Consider the following 23,250-nt stretch of genomic DNA (forward strand, 5'->3'; position numbering starts at 1 on the left):
GGAAGGTACGTGTGTGTGAGGGGGCGGGGAGTGAGAAAGAAAGAATAAGAGAGAAAGGAAGGAAGGGAGAGAGAGAGACAAAGATAGAAAGAGAAAGAAAGAACGTTGGAGAGAGAGACACAAGAAGGATGGAGGGAAGGAAGGGAGGGAGGAAATAAGTGGGGGAGAGAGACAAGAAAGAAAGAAGGAAGGAAGAAAGAAAGAAAGAAAGAAAGAAAGAAACAAAGAAAGAAAGGAAGAGGGAGAGAGAGGCACAAGAGGGATTGAAGAAAGAAAGGGGGGGGAGAGACACAAGAAAGAAAGAAGAAGGAAGGAAGAAAGGAAGAGAAAAGAAGGAAAGAAAGAAAGAGGGAGAGAGACACAAGAAAGGAAGGAAGGAAGGAAGGAAAGAAAGAGGGAGAGAGAGACACAAGGAAGAAAGGAAGAAGGAAGGAAGGAAGGAAGAAAGAAAAAGAAAGAAAGAAAAAGGAAGAGAACTTATGATCACAATTGAGCCCAAAATTTTGGTTGCTAAGCAAGAGCATTGTTAAATGAGTTTCACCACATTTACAAGTTGGTCACTCCCACCCGGTCACATGACAGCTAAGCCACGCCCACAAAATAGGCCACACCTACGGAGTAGGTTCTAAAAAATTTTGAAACCCACCACTGGGTCAAAGCTACCATTATTCCTAGCAAAACAGATATAGAATAGAATTCTTTATTGGCCAAGTGTGATTGGACACACAAGGCATTTGTCTTTAGTGCAGATGCTCTCAGTGTACATACAAAGACAAGATGCATTCATCAAGAATCCTAAGTACAACAATTAATGATAGTCACAGGGTACAAATAAGCAATCAGGAAACAATATCAATATAAATCGTAAGGATACAAGCCACAATGTTACAGTCCTGCAATCATAAGTGGGAGAAGATGGGGGATAGGAACGACGAGAAGACTAATAGTAATAGTAATGCAGCCTTAGTGAATAGTTTGACAGTGTTGAGGGAATTAGTTGTTTAGAAGAATGATGCCATTCGGGGGGAAAACTGTCCTTGTGTCTGGTTGTCTTGGTGTGCAGTGCTCTATATAGCGTCGTTTTGAGGGTAGGAGTTGAAACAATTTATGCCCAGTATGCGAGGGGTCTGTAGATATTTTCACAGCCCTCTTTTTGACTCGTGCAGTGTGCAGATCCTCAATGGAAGGCAGGTTGGCAGTAATTGTTTTTTCTGCAGTTCTAATTATCCCTCGAAGTCTGTGTCTGTCTTGTTGAGTTGCAGAGCCAAACCAGACAGTTATAGAGGTGCAGATGACAGACTCAATGATTCCTCTGTAGAACTGTGTCAGCAGCTCCTCAGTGGAAATGCTAAAACTTCCAACACCCGTTGTCGCTGAGAATGATATGGCTTGTAACCTACCTCTCAAGAGCCTTGTGACAAGAAATAACTGACTTCAAAGTGAGTCCATAAGGTTCTCATTCCTCCACAAGGGATATGAAATGTTCCCAGACGAATCCATTTCTGAGCATTGCATTAGCCTCCTTTTTGAGGTTTATTTACATTTGGTTTTTCTTTAATAATATGTTCCTAAGCCAAAAGTAAGTACAGATAGTCCTTGAGTTATGACCATCATGGAACCTGCCCTTCGCAAGTCGTAAAACAGGTCACTCACATGCCCAGCTGGATTTTATGATTTATTTATCGTATTTTTCGGACTGTAAGACGCACCATGATTTTGAAGAGGTAAATTTTTTAAAAAAGGTTTTGCACTCTGCAGGCCTCCTAAACCCTGTGCCTGTCTCGTTTTTTTGGAAAAAAAAGGGGGGGGGGCATGCAGAAGCTTTGGGAGGCTTGTAGAGTGCTACTGGGGGTTGGGGGGGCAAAAACAGCCCGTTTTTGCCCTCCCCAGCCCCCAGCAGCACTTTGCAAGCCTCCCAAACCCTCCACATGTCCATTTTTGCAAAGGGGGCAGGGTTTTGGTAGGCCAGAAATGCTGCATTCTGTGTATAAGCCGCACCCAGATTTTCACCCTCTTATACTCCAAAAAATGCGGTATTTATTTATTTGTGGTGGTTTTAAGTGTGCATTTGGCAGTTGTTAAGTGAACCCACTGTTTGCTATGGCAAGGTTTCGCTGAAAACTGGAGAGAAGTTCTGATTTTGTGAAATGGAGTCCCCTTTGACAAAGTGACAAAATTTGTGGACCAGAGGAATGCCGTCGATAAAGTTTACTTGGACTTCAGTAAGGCATTTGATAAGGTAGACCATAACCTACTACTAGATAAAGTAGAAGAATGTGGGTTAGACAGCATCACCACCAGATGGATTCGTAACTGGCTGACCAACCGCACTCAACGTGTAGTCCTCAATGGAACTGCATCTACATGGAGGGAAGTATGCAGTGGAGTACCCCAAGGCTCTGTTTTAGGCCCAGTACTCTTCAACATCTTCATCAATGATTTGGATGAGGGGATAAATGGGGAACTCATCAAATCTGCAGATGACACCAAGCTGGCAGGAATAGCCAACACTCCAGAAGATAGGCTTAAGATACAGAAGGATCTTGACAAACTTGAACATTGGGGACTATCTAACAAAATGAAATTCAATGGTGAAAAGAGGCTATTCCATTAATTCTTCTGTTGCTTTATGGATTGGTGCACGGGACTGGAGCAGGTCAAGTTGGGATCTTCGACTTGTGAGGAAATGGATCCAACAAGCTAAGTTTAGCTCCTCTTGGGAACAGAGAGAAAAATAACCTCCAGGGCTTAAAGCAGCATTTCTGCAAGCTGCAAATTGGAAATTTCTCTCGCATTTCTTTCTGAGAAGTGGCTGAGGGACATAAATACCGGTAGGCCTCAACTTACAACCATTCGTTTTGATGACCGTCCAGAGTTGCAACGGCACTGACGGAAGTGACTTGTGGCCATTTTTCACACTGCTGGGAGTTCGCAGGGGTTCTGTCAGCCTGTCCATCCGGGGCTGCCAATCAGGCGGGCCACTCACCGCCCTCAGTCTTGCTGCTTCTCACCTGCTTCAGGTGTTCCCAGCCATCTTCCCCTCCTTGTGGCTCAGTGGCAAATCCAGGAGCGTGAGGCCACTCCGGAGCGGCCTCTGCACACCAGGAGGCATGGCACCGGCCGCCGAACAGCTAGGATGGCGGCCATTACTGCCGCTCTCAACGCTACCCAACACACACACGAGGGCGTGGCCAATGTTGGGCAGCTCCAGCCAGCGGAGACAACGCGGAAGACTGAGGCGGTTTGACTGACGGGGGCGAGAAGGGTGCTTGTGGGGGGAGGTTGTTAGGGACGTCAGGAGCTTTGTTCTGCAGCTGTTGGACGCAAGAGCTGTAATTAAGGGGAATTAATTAATTACCGGTGCAGGGGAGGAGCTGGGCATGAGAGGGGGCTCTTGGGTGGCCCCGCTCACTGCATGGGGATCCTGAGAGGGATGGAGCGGGGTGGACTCGAAGAAAGCCTCTGGAACCCTGGGAAGACAAAAATGCCCCTCCCTCCGCCGTGGTGCAGGAGGCCAACTAGGTCACGCCCACCATGGCCATGCCCACCCAGCAACCGGGCAGAAAACCCCTTTCGCTCCTCTTTTATTTCCTATGGGAATATGTCAGGGTTCCAAAGAACATCCAAAATTACCGAGTCCAAGGCAAAGTATTGCTCAAAGTTCCCGTTTATGAAGAGAGCCATGTTGGCACATCTGGGAAAACCCGAATCTGAAAGCTTCCCGGTTTTCCCCACCCAGTTGAAAGTTCAAGATCTTGCCCCTACACCCACATGTCCATCACATGGTCCAATCTTCCACTGCCATGCTGGCGGTTCCATCCACCCAGTTCCGGTCAGGTGCAGAGGTGCGAAGACAAAGGATGACCTTGGCTTTCGAGGAACAATGTTGTTATGGCTACATAGCATCTAACCCTGTCCAATCCCCCCTCCCATTTTCCCGCAATAGAAAATGCATAGTAGAATAATAGAAAATGTGGCAGGCCTAAGAGCCAAAAGAAAAGATGGCTGCAGACCTGACGGGGGCCATTCAACGTCCACCTATGGCCTTACTCCCAAGTCGATCCCTTTTCTTTACCTGTCTGTCAGCTCTGCGCATGCGCACACTGGGAACAGGCTCCAGCTGTTCATCTGCCTCACTGATGTCTGACTCCGAAGGCAGCTGATAACTGTCAGACGGCCCTGGCCCTTCCCCAGACTCCAGGACTGACCCATCTTCCTCTCTTGCAATGTTAGCAGAGAGAGCCATGGCTGGGGAAGGGGCAGAAGCAAAGCGAAAGACCTTATGCAACCCACAGTGGAGTGTGGGTTACCTCGCCTATATTTAACTTCGCAACAGGAATATCATCTGGCATTTGCTCTGTGTTGAAAGCATCGTTTGGAGGCTCCACTGAAGGCCTGGAGAATATGAGAACTCTCTCACACACGTATCACCCTTGAACTAGCGGGACAGATCGATCTGGTAGGTAGGTAGTAGTTGGTAGATAAGTAGATCCAGTAGATAGATAGATCAGGTAGGTAGATGGGTCAGGTGGGTAGCAGGTAGATCTGGGAGGTCATTAGATCTGGTAAGTAGGCAGATCAGGTACATAGTTAGATCTGGTAGATAGATAGATCTGGGAGGTAGGTAGCAATAGCACTTAAACTTATGTACCGCTTCACAGTGCTTTTACAGCCCTCTCTAAGCGGTTTACACAGTCAGCCTCTTGCCCCTCAACAGTCTGGGTCCTCGTTTTACCCACCTCGGAAGGGTGGAAGGCTGAGTCAACCTTGAGCCGGTGAGGATTGAACTGCCAATTCTCCATAGTGAGGGGAGGAATATCCAGGATGACTTGACCTTGTCCTCTCATTGATTGGGCTAAGTCAGATAAGCTCTTTGGGCCACGCCCTGGTCACCAGGTACCACCCAGTTATCGACTCAGCCCCTCAACGGGCGGCTGTGATCATCCCAAGCTCCTGGAAAATTAAAAAAAAAGGATTGAACTCACTGTTAACTGGATTGCATTCGCTGCCTCCCTGCCTGAGTGAGTAACTGGCTCTTGGCTGATTCCCTGGCCAGGAAGAGGGAGAGAGAGCACGCGCAGCAAGCCCTTCAAGGCAATGCGCAGCCCAGGTGATAAAGAGAGACCTAGGGCACTAATTGAGACCGCGGGCAAGGGGACGCTCTCCTGGAAGCCTCAGCAAGGCATTCACGTCGGAGAGGCTGAGCCGGCGCCGGAGCACTCTGCCGCTCCCCCCCAGGGGGTCGAGCGGCGAACCGCGGCGTTTTAAAATGCAGCGGAGCGCCCGCGCCTGCTTGCAAGTGCCGGAGAGAGATAGCGGCCCGCAGTAGCTTGCAAAGCTCGGAAGAGAGCAGAGGAAGTGAGAGAGAGAGAGCTCTCCAGCGGCCGCGGAAGTCGCGCAACAGCCCTAAAGGCACAAGCTGCTTCCACGTGTTCCCAGGGAGAAGAAGGTTTTGAATTTGGAGCCGGCAGCCATTTTGGAACCACGTGATCCAAGATGGCGGTACCCAGCAGCACAGAGGTTGCCGGCAGGACTCAAGCCTCCAGCCCATCAGCCAGCAGCCCCACCGGAGGAGCAGAGGAGCAGCTAACCAGGTCAGAGACTGCTACAGAGGCTGCTAAGGGAGGAGGAGAAAGAGGCAAGGCAAAGGCAAAGAGAAAGCACGTCTCCTCCAAGGGGGCCAAAGAGGCAGGCTGTAGCTCCAAGCCCCCAACGCCTGGCTCCAAATACGAAAGGTGGAGACACCGAGCCTTGGAGCGCATTTGCCACAAGGCCAGCAGCAAGAGGGCTACCCCTGGCCAGGAACATGGGGAAGGATTTCCAGGGATTCTTTCTCCTGGCAGGACTGCAGATGGGGACACCCCCCCCCTCAGCTGAGGATTTCCTTTGATACTTTGGGCATCTGGGGTGCTGCACAAGGATGGCAATCACCCCCACACCCCACAGCAGCGGGACCTTCGCCACAGCCCTTCCCGTTCACACCTGCTGACACAGGGGCGGGAATACCACCCACATCAGGCTCGGTTCCACACCAGAGACCTCCAATAGTTCCTTTTGCCTTTCCAGCGAAGGCGCATGAGCTGCTCCCAGACCAAGGTTCTTCTGCCCACAGAAATATCCTGCTCACTGACTTGGTGGACGTTCCCGCCAATCTCCAAGAGCAAGATCTTCAGAACGCCAGACAGGGTGACGGTAACAACGAATGCAAGCCTGTTCGGATGGGGCGCCCATCTGCGGCTCTGATGGCGCAAGGACAATGGAACCAGGCGGAACTGACTCACGACATAAACTGGTTGGAGCTCAGGGCAGTCCACCGGGCCCTCCTTCAATTTCGTCATCTTGTCAGGGGCAGCCACATCTTAGTCCTCACAGACAACATCACCACCAAGGCTCATATAAACAGACGGGGGGGGACTAGATCGAAGGCCCTCATGAAGGAGGCCAAACGACTGGGGCAGTGGGCCGAAAGGAACCTTCTGTCATTGACTGTGGAACATATAGTCGGGGTGGACAACATCAGAGCCGACTGGCTCAGCCGGACCGAGGTGCACAATTCAGAGTGGAGGCTGCAGCCGGCGATATTCGAGGAAGTGGCAAGGCACTTCGGACGCCCGGAGGTCGACCTATTCACCACCACCCTCAACGCCCAGCTCCCGAGGTTTTATTCCAGGTATCGGACACAGGGGGCGGAGGGGGTGGACGCTCTCCGATGCCCATGGCCCAGGGGGCTCCTCTATGCCTATCCACCACTACCCCTGATTCCCAAGGTCATACAGAAAATCCTGCAGGAGGGGGCGGAGGTGGTGGCGATTGCCCCACACTGGCCCCGGAGGCCTTGGTTTGCCAATCTCCAATCTCTCTCCGTGGACAGGCCATGGAGGATTCCCCAGGAGAGGATCTCCTTCAGCCAGGGATCGTTGGAGCACCGAGACCCTCAGTGGCTTCAGTTGATCGCTTGACGCTTGAGCGGAGCATCCTGAGGGAAGGCCACTTCTCCCCCAGGGTGATACAGACTATTCAGGCGGCTCGCAGACCTTCCACGGAGCGCATTTACGGCGCTACATGGCGTGCCTTTTCAACATGGTGCAGCTCCAGGGGCCACGATCCGGTTCGAGCCACGATCCCTCAGATTCTGGACTTCCTTCAGGCGGGCCTGGACAGAGGGTTAGATCCCAACACGATTAGGAAACAGAACTCGGCCATCTCATCGGTACTTCTGTGCGGTAGGTCTCAGACCTAGACTCACCACCCTATGGTCAGGCGGTTCCTCAAGGGGGCATCCAATCTTAAGCCACCCACGGTACACAGGTACCCCTCCTGGGACTTGCATAAGGTGTTGGACGCTCTGATAGTCCCTCCTTTCGAACCCTTGCGAACTGGGTCTCTTACGTTTTTGACTCTTAAAGTGGCCTTTCTGGTGGCCCTCACCTCCGCCAGGCGGATATCCGAACTGCAGGCTCTGTCGGCCAGGGAGGATCTCTGCGTGTTCCACCAGGACAGGGTGGTACTAAGGTTGGACCCCTCCTTCATCCCTAAGGCGTGCTCCTAGATACAGAGAGAGAGAGAGGTACTGATAGATACAGATTAAGAGAGAGAGAGAGGTACTGGTTGATAGACAGACAGATAGATAGATATGGGGGGGGGGGGAGAGAGACAGAGATAGTTGAGTCCTTTGGTGTGTATGAATGGCAAAACTCCTGGGACAGCTGCTGTTGGGAAGCCAGGACCACCTGTTGCCTCAGGAGGCACCTAAGGACACACAGCGGCTTCCCGCTTTCAGAGCTTTGGGCCATGATCAGGGTTTGCATTGCAAAAGGCCAGGTAGCTCCCTCTTCTCTGCCCCGTCCCAGAACAGGCCCTGGGCTTTGAAGACATGGCTTTAAAGCGGCCTGCATAGTTTGGGCTCTACTGCGTTTCTTTCTTTATCACATTTATCGAGCTGCCAATCTCACACGAGGCAATGCTCAGGTGGCGTACAACGAAATCAGCAATTACAGGTAGTCCTTGACTTGCGACTGTCACGGAGCTTTCCCATCTTCGCCACAGTTGTAAAGAGGTGGCCAGGGTATTAAGCGTAGTAAGCACTGTTTTGGGGCAAAACCGTCATAAAACAGAATCATGTGACTGTGGTTCATTCCAAATAGCCATAAATGCCACCTGGGTTGTTAAGCATCCCAGATTTGGTCATGTGCCTATTGATGATGTTAGTTGCCAAGTCGTGTCCGACCCATCGCGACTCGATGGACAATGTTCCTCCAGGCCTTCCTGTCCTCTACCATCCTCTGGAGGCCATTTAAGCTCACGCCTTCTGCTTCGGTGACTCCATCCAGCCACCTCCTTCTCTGCCGTCCCTTTCTTCTTCTTTTGCCCTCCATCTTTCCCAGCATGAGGCTCTTCTCCAGGGAGTCCTTCCTTCCCATTAGGTGGCCAAAGTATTTGAGTTTCCTCTTCAGGATCTGGTCTTCTAAAGAGCAGTCAAGGTGGATCTCCTCTAGGACTGACAGATTGGATCGCCTTGCAGTCCAAGGGACTCGCAGGAGTCTTCTCCAGCACCAGAGTTCAAAGGCCTCCATTCTTTGGCACTCAGCCTTTCCTACGATCCAGTGACGTGCGGTGAGGTTTATGACTGGTGAGGCTGGTGACGTCATCAAACCGCGTGGTTGCTCCGATCGCACGGGCGCAGCCCAAACGGAGAAGTTTCTCTTCTCAGAAATGTCAGAAAGGGACAGACAGGCTGCAGCAGCTCCACTGAGAAGACATTTCTGAGAAGAGAAACTTCTCCTTTCTCCTCCTCTCCCCCCCCCCCTTCTAGCACTGATGATGTTACCTCGGCATTTTTTGCATCGGGCGAGCCCGGGATCCTTGCAAGAGGAATGGGACAACGTGTGCAGGCGGCTCCTCAGCAACGCACAGCCGCGATCCCCTTCCCCTGCACACGTGGTCCCATTCCCCTCCTTCCTAAACCAACATGAAGGGGACCGCGGCTGCGCTGATTGAGGCTGGTATTGAGGAGCCTCCTGCACACGTGGTCCCATTCCCCTTGCAAGGATCCTGGGCTCGCCCGATGCAAAAAATGCCTAGGTAACATCATCAGTGCTAGAAGTGGGGGGGGGGAGGAGGAGAAAGGAGAAGTTTCTCTTCTCAGAAATGTCAGAAAGGGACAGACAGGCTGCAGCAGCTCCACTGAGAAGACATTTCTGAGAAGAGAAACTTCTCCTTTCTCCTCCTCCCCCCCCCTTCTAGCACTGATGATGTTACCTCGGCATTTTTTGCATCGGGCGAGCCCGGGATCCTTGCAAGGGGAATGGGACTACGTGTGCAGGCGGCTCCTCAGCGCACAGCCTCAGATTAGCACAGCCGCAATCCCCTTCCCCTGCACACGTGGTCCCATTCCCCTCCTTCCTAAGCCAACATGAAGGGGACCGCGGCTGCGCTGATTGAGGCTGGAGCTGAGGAGCCTCCTGCACACGTGGTCCCATTCCCCTTGCAAGGATCCCGGGCTCGCCCGATGCAAAAAATGGCGAGATCGGCACACTTGGGGCTGCTGCTGAGATGTCCAGGGAGGCTAAACCAAGCCGCGCGCCTCTCCCAGCCACTTTCGCGGCTTCCTGGAGTAATTTTTTTTATATTTTCATGATGAGAGCGGTGAGGCCCTGCCTCCCCTGACTGCACGTCACTGTTACGATCCAACCTTCACAGCCATCCATTGCAACTGGGAAAACCACAGCCTTGGCTAGACGCCCTTTGGTTGGCAGGGGGATGTCTCTGCATTTTAGTATGCTGTCTAGATTTGCCCTAGCTTTCTTCCCCAGGAGCAAGCGTCTTTTAATTTCTTGGCTGCAGTCCCCATCTGCGGTGACCTTGGAGCCCAGGAAAATAAAATCTGTCACTACCTCCATTTCTTCTCCATCTATTTGCCAGGAATTGAGAGAGCCGGATGCCATGAGCTTAGTTTTCTTAATGTTGAGTTTCAAGCCAGTTTTTGTACTTTTCCTTCTTCATCTGCCTAGAGGGGTCCCCCAAACATCGCAACTTTAAATCCAAGCAAACCCCCAGGTAGATCTGTTGTAACTTTGAATGGTTGCTAAGTGGCCGGTCGTACGTTGAGGACTACCTGCAGAAATCTGCAAGAACAGATTAAAAACATTGAAGCATAGATTGTGGAAGGGAATGAATGTGACGTGATGATTGAGGCTGGGGAGGGTGGGGGAGGGAAGATTTACAGGCCTCTTGGGAAAACACACATTTTGAAGGATTTCCCAAAAGTTACTGGATTTGCAGATAGTCTGACTTATGGCCATATTGGACACTGGGATTCCCATTGCTAAGCAAGGTTATTGTTTATGTGAGATTTTCTGTCCTTTTATGCCCCAATTATTAAGTGAATCACTGCAGCCATTAAGCAAATCATACGGTCGTTAAGCGAATCCAACTTCCCCCATTGATTTTTGCCTTTTGGAAGCTGGTCGCAAAGTTGCAAATGCCGATCGCATGACCTGGGGTCGCTATGACCGTCATAAATACCTGTTGGCTGCCGAGCGCCCAAATTTTGATCGCATGGCCATGGGGAAAATGCAGCGATGGTCGTAAGTGCGAGGACCTGTCACTTTTTTCAGTGCCCTTGTAGCTTGGAACAGATACTAAACAAATGGTTGCATGTGGAAGACAGCCTGAAAGGGGAACCTTTTCGTCATAGAGTGCCAAAAGGGAGACCGTGCGCTCGTCTGGCCTGCGACCCAGAAGAGGAGCTGCCCCGGGTGCATGCGCGTGGCCAAAAATGAATTTCTGTGTTCTGGCGCATGCATGCCCACCGGCCAGCTAGTCTTCTGGGTTCTGGTGCTCATGCACGCACCACGATCAGCTGGACGGCACGCATGCTCACGCAGGACAACAGAAGGCCAGCTCTTCCAGTTTCCGGCACGGCCACTCGCAGGAGGCCAGCTGATCGTTGCACACGCATGCGCACCAGAAAGTCAGAAGAGGAACAGGCAATGCCACATGTGCGAGGCAACATGGCTCCCTGTGCCACAGGTTTTCCATCACGAGTACAGGCACTTCAGCTTCATTGTATGAGACGATTTGGGTGTAAGCTACCTTGTGTTTTTTTTGGCAAGGACCCAAGTGGCACTGCCCTCTCAGGTGAGTTGGGTGTCAACCCGGAGGAGGGAGTTTCCCAAATCGCCTTCCTGTTTCAAGACATTTGTCTCCGCAGCCTTTTGATGTTTCTGAGTTACCTTTTTAATTGCCGCTGGTCGTTACTCATTCTTTAAAAATCGTCCTGATGGTTGACTGGTGTGCTTAGAAAAGTTGTTTTTAAAATAATCATTATTACATCAAATTATCAAATCCATACGCCACCCATCGAAGGCAGCTTTGAGTGGCTTACAGCAAGATTCAGGTGGTCCTCAGCTTACCAACACAATTGAGCCCAACATTTCCGTCGCTTAGCGAGACAGTTGCTAAGTGAACTTTGCCCCATTTTATGACGTTTCTGTCCACAGTGGTTAAGTGAATCACCGCTGTTAAGTTAGTAACACGGTTGTTAAGTGAATCTGGCTTTCCTATTGACTTGGCTTGTCAGACAGTTGTAAAAGGGGATCTCATATGACCTTAGGACACTGTAACCGTCATAAATATATGCTAGTTGCTAAACATCTGGATTTTGATCACATAACCAGGGGGATGCTACAGTGGTGGCAAATGTGGAAAAAGACCATAAAATTTCTAGATATGCTAAGGCTTGATCCTCATAGCCAAACAGGATTCTTGTTTGTAGAACCACTGTAGCAAGAAACCTCGTAAAATGGGGCAAAACTCACTTAACAGCTGTCTTGCTTAAGAATGGAAATGTTGTGACACACTCGCGCGCGCATACACACACACACACACACACGACTAGAAGACCTCCAGGGTCCCTTCCAACTCTACTATTGTATTGTATTACATACATTAGTTAGATACCCGTGCTTCACGACAAAACTATATGATCGGGCTATGTTGGCTCAGTGGTGGTCGGCAATTGAAACACATAAGGGAATTTCGCTCCTGACGTCTTGAGTCCAGAAGCAGTTCTATGGGTGGAAGGCGAAGACATTTTGGTGAGGTACCGACGTTTAGTACTATAAGGAGCCCCAGACCGCTCCTGAATAATGAAGGAGTGGAACATCTACCAGTTTGAACTGAGGTAACAGAATGTGAGGCAACTGGCAGTTGGAACAGAGTTCTTTTCAGGTGGGGAGGGGGAGTAGAACTCTTTAGCAGCAGAGAGTGTTAATTACTATGAGAAATACTAATGTTCTGATGGTCATTTCAAAAAATCCTTTCTTAGTGAGCACCTAGAAGCCAAGAGGAACCTACGTGCCAAATTTCAAGTTTGTGGGCTTTATGGTTATTGCTGATAAAGGAGGAGAGCCTGTGGCTTAGTGACTAATACATCTGCCTAATATGTAATACAGCCCAGGTTCAAATCCCAGTAAGGGTATGGCTAGCTGATGAGAGCTAAATAGCTTGAAATAGATCTATACTAGTCTCCCTTTATTTATTTATCAGCACAAATACAACATACATACATACATACATACATACATACATACATACATACACACACACACACACACACACACACACACACACACACACACACACATATACATATATACATATATACATACACGCATATATACATACATATACAGACAGACAGACAGACAGACAGATAGCTTGCTTTCCTGTTCTGTTGGTGGAGCAATTAGATAAAAGTAGGACCATGATGAAGGATTTAGACCGTATTCCCTTGTTAGCAAAGTAATTTTCTCTTATGCAATTCTACCCCCGTTGGAAATGCCCATCCATGTTGTCCTAATTATTCTTCTAATTTTGGATTTAATTGAAAATCTCTTTCTGGGTGTTGGCAGCATTAAAAATATACCATCTTTTTTTTTTAACAAAAATTATTTTTAATCTTTCCACACCATCTCAGGCTTTGTCTTCGCCTTGTAAAAACTTCATCGCAACTCTTGTGTGGTGCAGGCCAAATAAATTCCCATTTATCTTTTTTCCACCATTAGAGAAGCTGCTCTTGCTTCAAGACATAATAATAAAAGGAAACTCCCGTGGTTTTTGTTGTTGTTGTTGAAATGAAAATGTAATTTGGTTGCTAGGAGGTTTTTATGGGTCTTGCTCCCCCTCCCCCACATCACAAAAGGGGAGGAAGAATAATAGAATAAAGCAGAATTGGAAGGGACCTTGGAGGCCTTCTAGTCCAACCTCCCAAGCAGGAGACCCTATACCAGTGGTGGCTAATTTTTTTGGCACCGAGTGCTGACATGGGAGTGTGCCAGCCACTCTCTTCTGGGTTCTGTCGCATTCATGTGCGCCGCCAGCTGGTCTTCATGCATGCGCATGATGGAACCTGAAGAGGGCTGTGGGCCCCACGCACATGCACACTGTTTCTAATTGCACTTCCGGCAGTGGTGGGTTTCAAAACTTTTTAGAACCTCTTCTGGAGGTGTTGCCTGCTTTGTGGGAGGTGTCTTGCCAGCCATGTGACCGGGTGGGAGTGGCTTGGCAACCATGTGACTGGGTGGGAGTGGCTTGGAAGTCAGGTAACTGGATGGGCGTGGCCAAGTTGTAAAATGTGGTGAAAGTCACTTAACAACGCTCTTGCTTACCAACCAAAATGTTGGCTCAGAAACTTTGGCATTTGAAGCATGCAAGTCTTAAAGCTGTCAGCTTACAAGACCCTCGCACCCCTAACCCTTTAGAAAAAAAAACCCAGGGGTGTTCAAAGTTGACAGCTTTAAGACTTGTGGATTTCAACTCCCAGAATTCCTCCTCTCGCTCTTCATCTTGATGATGTGCAGACGGGCAGGGGGAGGGAGCTGGAACCGGTTCTAAACGGCACTGTAGATTTGTGAAACCTCGTCTATAGAAGAGGTTAGAACTGGCAGGAACCACCCCTGACTTCCGCGTTCTGACATGCGCATGTGTGAAGACCAACTGGCTGACGCGCATGCACGCAATGGATCCCGGAAGAGAGCAGCTGGTGTCGGTGCAGGTGCCTACAGAAAGGGCCCAGCGTGCCACAGGTTCGCCATCACGGCCCTATGCTCTTTCCGACAAAATGATTGTCCAATCTCTTCTTAAAAAACCTCCACACCAACAAACCCAATGGGTGTTTGATGCTTCATTCTTAAGTGTCGCTTTTAAGATGGCCCATATTTTGACTAGGATTTGAAAGAAGTGCTTCGTTTATTTATTTACCTTCTTCTTCTGCCATATCTGTCATTGGGCGTTGGCGATCCTATTTTTATCAACATGAAAAAGTGCTGCTGAGTTGTGTCCAAACTGGTCCCTTTGATTTTTCCGGGGATGCGGCCCACGGGCCTTGAGTTTGACACCCCGGTTGTAGACCCAACCAATGTTATAAACAGATTGTCAGGCTGTGTTACACAATATTTGTTTGAAATTCCCTTTCCCGTAATCGGAACCCTTTGGGGTAGGTGTGGTACAAAACAACTCTATTTCAGTTTTCCAAGTGTCTGAAGAAAGCAATATATAGCCTCTGACTCATTTGCACCTCACCCCGTGAAACCTTAACCTTAAACCCCCTCTCTCATTTCTCCATTAAGAAAAGTATGGTCCATTTATAAACTCCACCATTAACTGAAAGGCAGTGTCCTCGAGCTCACACTAACTAGGTTTATATTGCATTAAATCACAGCCTGACTTGTTTAGCTAATGCACTGTGTCTACTTAAGCAACAGGGCTCGTAAGCTATAATTTAAGCTTAGTGTATTGCATGATGGCAACTAATTACATTGAACTAGACATGACGCATTGGGTCAGGTTGTGGGAGGTGAGTTTTCCTTACCAGATTTCTCAATGCCTTCAACAGAGCTTCTAATGTACAGGTTGTTGGGGCCCACCCATGGCAGAGTCGGAGACTGAGGAGGTTGGGGAGGAACATGGGCCAGTCCTGGAGGCTGAGGAAAGCTCAGACGAGGGCTCTGCGTCGGAGGCAGTTAGATAGCAGTGAGGCAGAAGAACAGCTGGAGCCTGTTCCCTTTGTGAGCATGCATGGCACTACCAGAAGACAAGAACAACTAAGGAAGCAGGGTCCACGTGGGAGTAAAGACACACCTTGGAGGTGATTGGCCCCTCCCACAGGAAACAAAAGAGGAGCGAATGGGGAGGGGACTTTTTCAGGAAACAATTTGTTCCTTCGCTCGTTTCAAGAGTGGAAAGTTCTGTTTGTGATTATAAGAGACTCTGTGTCAAGTTTTGCCTTGCCCTGCGTTAGGAAACTAGTTATCTGGCAGCTCTCCAAGCGAGATAAGGTACGTGTGGATAAATATTCCTCTGAAAGACTGCTTGATAAGCCTTGGTGACGGTGAATGAAAGGAATTCACAGTCGTGTAAATAAAAGAGGTTTTCCAGTGACTTTGCTTCTTGCTTTCTAAGGAAGCCTGGGTCAGAATATAGGTAGACCTCGACTTAACGATCACAACGGAGGCAGAAATTTCAACTGCTAAGCAAGACAGTTGTTAAGTATATTCTTCTCCCACCCCACCCATTTTACGACCTCTCTTGCTAAGTGAATCATTGCACTTGTAATGTGAGTAACACGGTGGTTAAGTGAATCTGGTTTCCCCATTGACTTTGCATGTCAGAAAGTAAATGGAAGACTCCCGTGTTTCCCCAAAAATAAGACAGGGTCTTATTTTCTTTTGCCCCACAAAATATGGCCTTGGGCTTATTATAGGGGAGGGCTTATTATTTTCTGGGGCAGGTGAGAAGCTTGGCACGCCCTTTACTTTTCCAGCTCCGTCGCGTTCCTCGCCATTGTGCTCAGGGAAGCGGCTGGTAAAAAAAAAACCTGCTCGCGAGTTCAATCAAACTAAAGGAGCTGGAAAAGTAAGAGGCGCGCCTCGCGACCCAGCACCGCCTACCTCGCCCCAATGGTAAAGGCAGCCTGCCTGGTTCCCTTCCCTGCCATCCCTTTAGCGAGGGGTGGCAGGTGGGGGGGGGAGAAGCGAGACGCACCTCTTACCTTTACAGATCCGTTGCTTTCCTCGCCCTTTCGTCCATTGAATCCCCTTGTAAAAAAAACCTCATGAGTTCAACTTGCGAGGTTTTTTTTTACAAGGGGATTCAATGGGCGAAGGGGGGAGGAATGCAGCAGAGCTATCAGTCTCCGGTAGCGCTAGGACACGCGTCTCGCTTCTCCCCCCCCCCTCCCCACCTGCCACCCCTCGCTAAAGGGTCGGTGGGGAAGGGAACCAGGCAGGCTGCCTTTACCATTGGGGTGGGGTGTGTTTTTTTGTGCGAGAAGGAACAGGCGGGAGGGGATAATTGCATTGCTGGCCTACCACTGTTTTTGCGGCGGGCTCTTTTTGTATGGGAGGGAAGGGCGGGGGGTGGAAGCATTTTACTTCGCCTGCCGCTGTTTTTGCGGCGAGCCCTCTTTTTGCCCCGCAAGCTGTACCGGAAGGTGGTACCGTGGTAATGGCGGGAACTGGTTGCGCATGCTCTTAAATAGTTGGGGGCGGGGTTATTTTCGGGGGAGGGCTTATTATGGCGCATGCTCTGAAAAGCCCGATTGGGCTTATTAGCAGGGCATGTCTTATTTTCGGGGAAACACGGTATTGGAAAAGTTCTTAAAAATTCCGGGAGCTGTTCAGAGATGTATAGGTAGTCCTCAACGTACGACAGTTCATTTAGTGACTTGTCATTACAAAGGCATGGAAAAAGTGACTGATGACCATCTTTCACATTTACAACCATTGCATTACAACCCATAGTCAAGTGATCAACATTTGGAAGCTGGGCCACTGACTCATACTTATGACGGTTGCAGTGTCCCAGGGTCATGCAATCCCCTTTTGCAACCTTCTGACAAGCAAGTCAACGAGGAAGCTAGATTCACTTAACAACCATGTTTTTAACTTAATAACAGCAGTGGTTCACTTAACACTTTTACATTGTGGCAACCAAAAAATGAAATTTCCTTAGTGCTTGGTTAATACAATACAATACAATGCAATACAATAGCAGAGTTGAAAGAGACCTTGGAGGTCTTCTAGGCAGGAAACCCTATACCGTTTCAGACAAATGGCTATCCAACATCATCTTAAAGACTTCCAATGTTGGGGAATTCACAACTTCTGGAGGCAAACTGTTCCACTGATTAATTGTTCTCACTGTCAGGAAGTTTCTCCTCAGTTCTAAGTTGCTTCTCTCCTTGATTAGTTTCCACCCATTGCTTCTTGTTCTACCCTCAGGTGCCTTGGAGAACAGCTTGACTCCCTCTTCTTTGTGGCAACCCCTGAGATATTGGAAGACTGCTGTCATGTCTCCCCTAGTCCTTCTTTCTCTTAAGCTAGACATACCCAGTTCCTGCAACCATTCTTCATATGTTTTAGTCTCCAGTCCCCTAATCCTCTTTGTTGCTCTTCTTTGCACTCTCTCCAGAGTCTCCACATCTTTTCTACATCATGGTGACCAGAACTGAATGCAGTATTCCAAGTGTGGCCTTACCAAGGCCTTATAAAGTGGTATTAACCCTTCATGTGATCTTGATTCTATCCCTCTGTTGATGCAGCCTAGAACTGTGTTGGCTTTTTTGGCAGCTGCTGCACACTGCTGGCTCATATTTAAATGGCTGTCCACTAGAACTCCAAGATCCCTCTCACAGTTACTACTATTGAGCACGGTACCACCTATACTGTACCTGTGCATTCCGTTTTTGTTGCCTAAATGTAGAACCTTACTCTTTTCACCATTGAATTTCATTTTATTTGATAGTGCCCAATGTTCAAGTTTGTCAAGATCCTTCTGTATCTTAAGCCTGTCTTCTGGAGTGTTGGCTATTCCTGCCAGCTTGGTGTCATCTGCAAATTTGATGAGTTCCCCATTTATTCCCTCATCCAAATCATTGATGAAGATGTTGAAGAGTCCTGGGCCTAAAACAGAGCCTTGGGGTACTCCACTGCATACTTCCTTCCATGTTGATGCAGTTCCATTGAGGTTGCACTTGGTTACACAAGATAAGTGAAACGTCTTCAAAGAAAAACCAGAAAGTCCAGTTACCTGTTGAAATAAGCACCTTTGGGACACCATTAAGTAATTATTCCTTACTAAATCTAGAGATTGCATTATTGTTGCTGGTGGAAAAATGGGATATAAATGAAACAAAAAAGAAATTGATTGTAAATTCGATAATGGCAGCTAGATTAGTGATGGTTAAATATTGGGGACGAAATTGGGATATTTAAAGAAATAAGTGGTACAATGAAATTTGGAGTATGGCAAAAAATGATAAATTAACAACAGAAATTAAACTTTAAAAGGGGATGATTAAAGTAAGTAATTATAATGAAATATGGGGGGATTTTATAAAATCAGGGTGGTGGAAAGCAAACGGAATAAACCTAGTCAAGAACATATGTCGTTTTGGAGGGTATAAGGGCACAATTGGAATATATTGTATATCTAAGAAATATAAGGGGGTGGAGGTATCCAGGAGGTGGGGATGCACTGTAATAGGTGTTTTTTTTTCCTTTTCCTTTTGTCTTTTTTTTGTATTCAGTTGTATATGTACTGTATGTATTATCTGTGTTTTAATTTTTTTTTAAAGGAAATCATTCCTTAGTTCTAGATTGCTTCTCTCCTTTGTATTCAGTTGTATATGTACTGTATGTATTATCTGTGTTTTAATTTTTTTTTAAAGGAAATCATTCCTTAGTTCTAGATTGCTTCTCTCCTCCTCATTGTTTCTTGTCCTGCCTTCTGGTGCTTTGGAAAATAGTTTGACCCCCCCCCCTCTTCTTTGTAGAAGCTCCTCAAATATTTTAACACTGCTGTCATGTCCCCCCTCGTCCTTCTTTTCATTTATACTAGAGAAACCCAGTTCCTGCAACCGTTCCTCATATGTTTTATCCTCCAGTCCCCTAACCATCTTTGTGGCTCTTCTCTGCACTCTTTCTAGAGTCTCAAGTATTTTAAGGTTGCTATCATGTCCCCCCTACTCCTTCTTTTCATTTATGCTAGATATACCCAAGTCCTGTAACCATTCCCGGGTTATCGGAATGGGCCTCTTTGCCATCAAGCTGATTTCTACGTAATAATTCTGGTTGGTGATTGTGTTTTAATTTTGATGTTAGGCACCGCAAAGTGACTGACCTATGAGATGGCAGAGAATGGAAGACGTTGTGACTTGAGGCGTACCACGATGAGCAAAAGACACGTCAATGGAAGCCTTCTAGGTACGGTGGGTCGGTAATAATCCTTCTTGCAGAAGGAAACAAGTATTCTTGACTTAAGACCACCATTTTATTTATTTACTACTTGATAACCTGGGTATTTATTTATTAGGGGGAAATGTCCGGATCAAACGTAATTTTTAATGTTGGATTTTCCCCCTTACTAGAGGGAGCCCCCTTGTGGCGTACTGGGAAGCCATTACAATGGCAACTCCGCTGCGCTGTACAGTAGAAGCCATTTTACGGCAGTACAGTAGAAGCCATTTTAAGGCACAACAGGCTGTATCTTAACACAACACACATACCGAGGGGCTTTAGCGGTGTCTTACTCCCACAGTATTTGTTTCCAGAGAGTAAATCATCTGTGTACCAGGTTTGGTTGAAATTGCTGGAGGCGTTCCAGAGTTATGCTGGAACAGAAACACACACAGAGCGATGGATGGATGGATGGATGGATGGATGGATGGATGGATGGATGGATGGATGATAGATAGATAGATAGATAGATAGATAGATAGATAGATAGATAGATCAATAGATAGATAGATAGATAGATCAATAGATAGATAGATAGATAGATAGATAGATAGATAGATAGATAGATAGATGATAGATAGATTTAATTTTTTAATTTAATTTAATTTAATGCTTCTAGACCGCCCCCTCTCCCGAAAGGGACTCGGGGCGGTGTACAGTTCATACAAAATATAACAAGATACAATAAAATTAAATATGTACAGTTGACAGTTGACATGGAGGAGGTTAAAATGCCGTTAAAAGAACTGTACAAAGCAGATATAAAATAAATTCAAACCCCTAAAAACAAATACAGTAAATTAAAAAACCCATAAAATAACCAGATATAGTACGTTTGCCAGGAGGGACAGTTGAATTATGCCAGGCCTGCTAATCGGAACAGGTGAGTCTTCAGTTTTTGCCGGAAGGAGCGGAGGTCAGAAGTGGTTCTAAGGTCGGGGGGGAGGTCATTCCAGAGGGTTGGGCCCATCACAGAGAAGGCCCTACTCCTCGGTGTCGCCCGCCGGCATTGTCCAGTGGATGGCACCAGGAGAAGTCCCTCCCTGTGTGAGCGTATTGGCCGCAGGGATGTATGTGGGAGGATGCGATCCCGCAAGTAACTAGGTCCCGTGCCATGGAGCGCTTTAAAGATGGTAATCAGCACCTTGAAACGCACCCGGAAAACCACAGGTAGCCAATGCAGCTCGCGCAGGAGAGGTGTTACGTGGGAGTACCTCGTACTCCCCATCACAGCCCGCGCGGCTGCATTCTGAACTAACTGCAGTCTCCGGGCGCGTCCCAAGGGCAGCCCCATGTAGAGAGCGTTGCAGTAATCCAGGCGGGACGTCACCAGCGCATGAGTGACCGTGCGTAGGGCATCCCGGTCCAGTAGGGGGCGCAATTGGCGCACCAGGCGAACCTGGTGGAACGCCCCCCTTGCCACGGCCGCCACATGGTCATCCATTGACAGCCGGGCATCAAGGAGGACGCCCAAATTGCGCGCCCGTTCCACAGGGGGCAATTGCTCGCCCCCTATGGCCAGCGATGGAATCAGCTGGCTGAATCGAGGTGCCGGTAGCCACAGCCACTCAGTCTTGGAGGGGTTGAGTTTAAGTCTGTTGTCCCCCATCCAGACCCCGACGGCCTCCAAACACCGGGACATCACTTCGACAGCCTCGTTGGGGTGGTTTGGAGTTGAAATATACAGCTGAGTATCATCAGCGTAGAGGTGATACTCAACCCCAAAACCACGGATGATCTCACCCAGCGGCTTCACATATGTGTTGAACAGGAGAGGCGAGAGGACCGACCCCTGTGGCACCCCACAAGTGAGTGGCCTCGGGGTCGACCTCTGTCCCCCTGTCAACACACATTGCCTCCGGTCGGAGAGGTAGGAGCCGAACCACCGCAAAACGGTACCTCCGACTCCCATCCCCTCCAACCGGCGCAATAGGATACCATGGTCGATGGTATCAAAAGCCGCCGAGAGGTCTAATAGGACCAGGATAGAGGAACAACCTCTATCTCTGGCCCTCCAGAGATCATCAACCAACGCGACCAAGGCTGTCTCTGTGCTGTGCCCAGGTCGGAAGCCGGACTGGCGTGAGTCTAGATACTCGGATTCGTCAAGGTGTTGTGGAAACTGCTGGGCCACCACATTCTCAACAACCTTCGCTAGAAACGGAAGGTTGGAGACTGGACGATAGTTAGCTAGCTCCATTGGGTCGAGTGAGGGCCTCTTAAGTAAGGGCCTCACCACCGCCTCTTTCAAGGCGGTTGGTAAGGATCCCTCACCCAATGAGGCATTCACCAGGCCCAGAAGCCAGCCTCGTGTCACCTCCCAAGATGCCAGTACCAACCAGGAGGGACACGGGTCCATTAAACACGTGGGTCGCAGCCGTCCACGCAACCTATCTAAATCCTCGGGGGCAACAGAATCAAACTCCTCCCAGGATGGTCTCACAAGACTCGCTGTTGGCGGCTCATCTGGTCCACTGAGTGGGGCCCATCCGCTCCGGATCTGAGCGACTTTGTCCTGCAGATATTCCCCAAATTCCTCTGCTCTGCCCTGTAAGGGTGCCCCCTGCGTCCTCTGTGACAAGAGGGAGCGGGTCACCCTAAACAGGGCGGCAGGGCGGTTATCCGCGGACGCAATAAGGGTGGCACAATATCTACGTTTGGCCGCCCTTAATGCCACCAGGTAGGTCCGCAAGTAGGATCTTACCTGTGTTCGATCAGATTCGGAGCGTGAGGACCTCCACCTGCTCTCTAGACGTCTCCTGTGGCGCTTCATCACCCTCAGCTCCTCGGTATACCAAGGAGCCCGGGTGGGTCGCTGCCGCAGGAGAGGTCGCAAAGGCGCAACCCGGTCCAAGGCCCCAGCCGCCGCCCTATTCCAGGCGGCCGCTAGGTCCTCCGACCGAGCGCGGGTCAGGGCTACAGGTAATGGCCCAAGCTCCGTCTAGAACCTATCCGGCTCCATCAGGCGCTTGGGGCGGTACCAGCGTGGACCGTCTGGTCCCGCCTCCTCGCGGTGGGGGGTAGCGCCAGGGAAGTCAAGCCGGAGACATGAGTGATCTGACCATGACAGGGGTGTAACAGTAAAATCCCCTCTACCCAGATCACTCGTCCACTGCTCAGATACAAAGACAAGGTCCAATGTGTGGCCTCCTTCATGTGTGGGGCCCTGAATTAACTGGGTCAGGCCCATGGCTGTCATGGAAGCCATGAACTCCCGAGCTACCTCAGATGCTGCTCCCGTCGACGGCAGGTTGAAATCCCCCATGACCATAAGCCTGGGGATCTCAACCGCCGTCTCCGAGATCAGCTCGAGGAGCTCGGGCAGGGCTGCTGATGTATAGCGAGGAGCCAAGTATACAATCAGCAAACCCAACTGCCTCCGTGGGCCCCATTTCACACCAAGGGACTCACACCCGGATATCTAAGGAACAGTGAACTCCCTCGGCTCTAGACCTTCCCGTATAACTACCGCCACCCCACCACCCTTACCCAGGGCCCGAGGCTGATGGAATGCACGGAAACCTGGTGGGCACATTTCCACGAGGGGTAAACCACCCTCGTGGCCCAACCAGGTTTCCGTTATCCCTGCAAGGTCTAGCTCCCCCTCAGAGATCAACTCATTAATGAAGGGGGCCTTGTTGGTTACGGACCTTGCATTGCAAAGCATCAGCCGTAGGCCCGGGCTCTGTAGTTCCTGGCCACCTAGGTTGCGGGGGTTGGTGCAAATGACCGGGCATAGCCAACAACCACGGTCTCCCAACCGACCTTGTGATCTTCTCTTGTCCTCGCATCCCCCCCTCCCCGCGACCGTTGTAATCAAACAACCCTCTATTGGAATCACTTGTTCCCTCCCCCCCCCCGCTCCGCTCACTTCCTTTCCGGACTCACCTGTCCGTCTAGCACTGGCACTGGCGCCTCTCCCGGCCTGGTTATCACACCCCCCCTCCCTGGA

At 49.3% G+C, this 23,250-nt stretch overlaps 1 protein-coding gene across 1 annotated transcript in view; it reads left to right on the top strand.

Moving 5' to 3' along the window:
• VMP1 (vacuole membrane protein 1) overlaps positions 1-23,250 on the top strand; it is a 168,263-nt gene that overhangs the window by 8,679 nt on the left and 136,334 nt on the right. The window contains exon 2 of the mRNA XM_081945481.1: positions 19,164-19,265. Coding sequence (XP_081801607.1) covers positions 19,190-19,265 — 76 coding nt within the window. The 5' untranslated portion in view covers positions 19,164-19,189. The remainder of the gene's footprint in view (positions 1-19,163; positions 19,266-23,250) is intronic.

This window comes from Natrix helvetica (assembly GCF_964273705.1).
Source record: "Natrix helvetica genome assembly, chromosome: 2".
Taxonomy (NCBI): Eukaryota; Metazoa; Chordata; class Lepidosauria; order Squamata; family Natricidae; genus Natrix; species Natrix helvetica.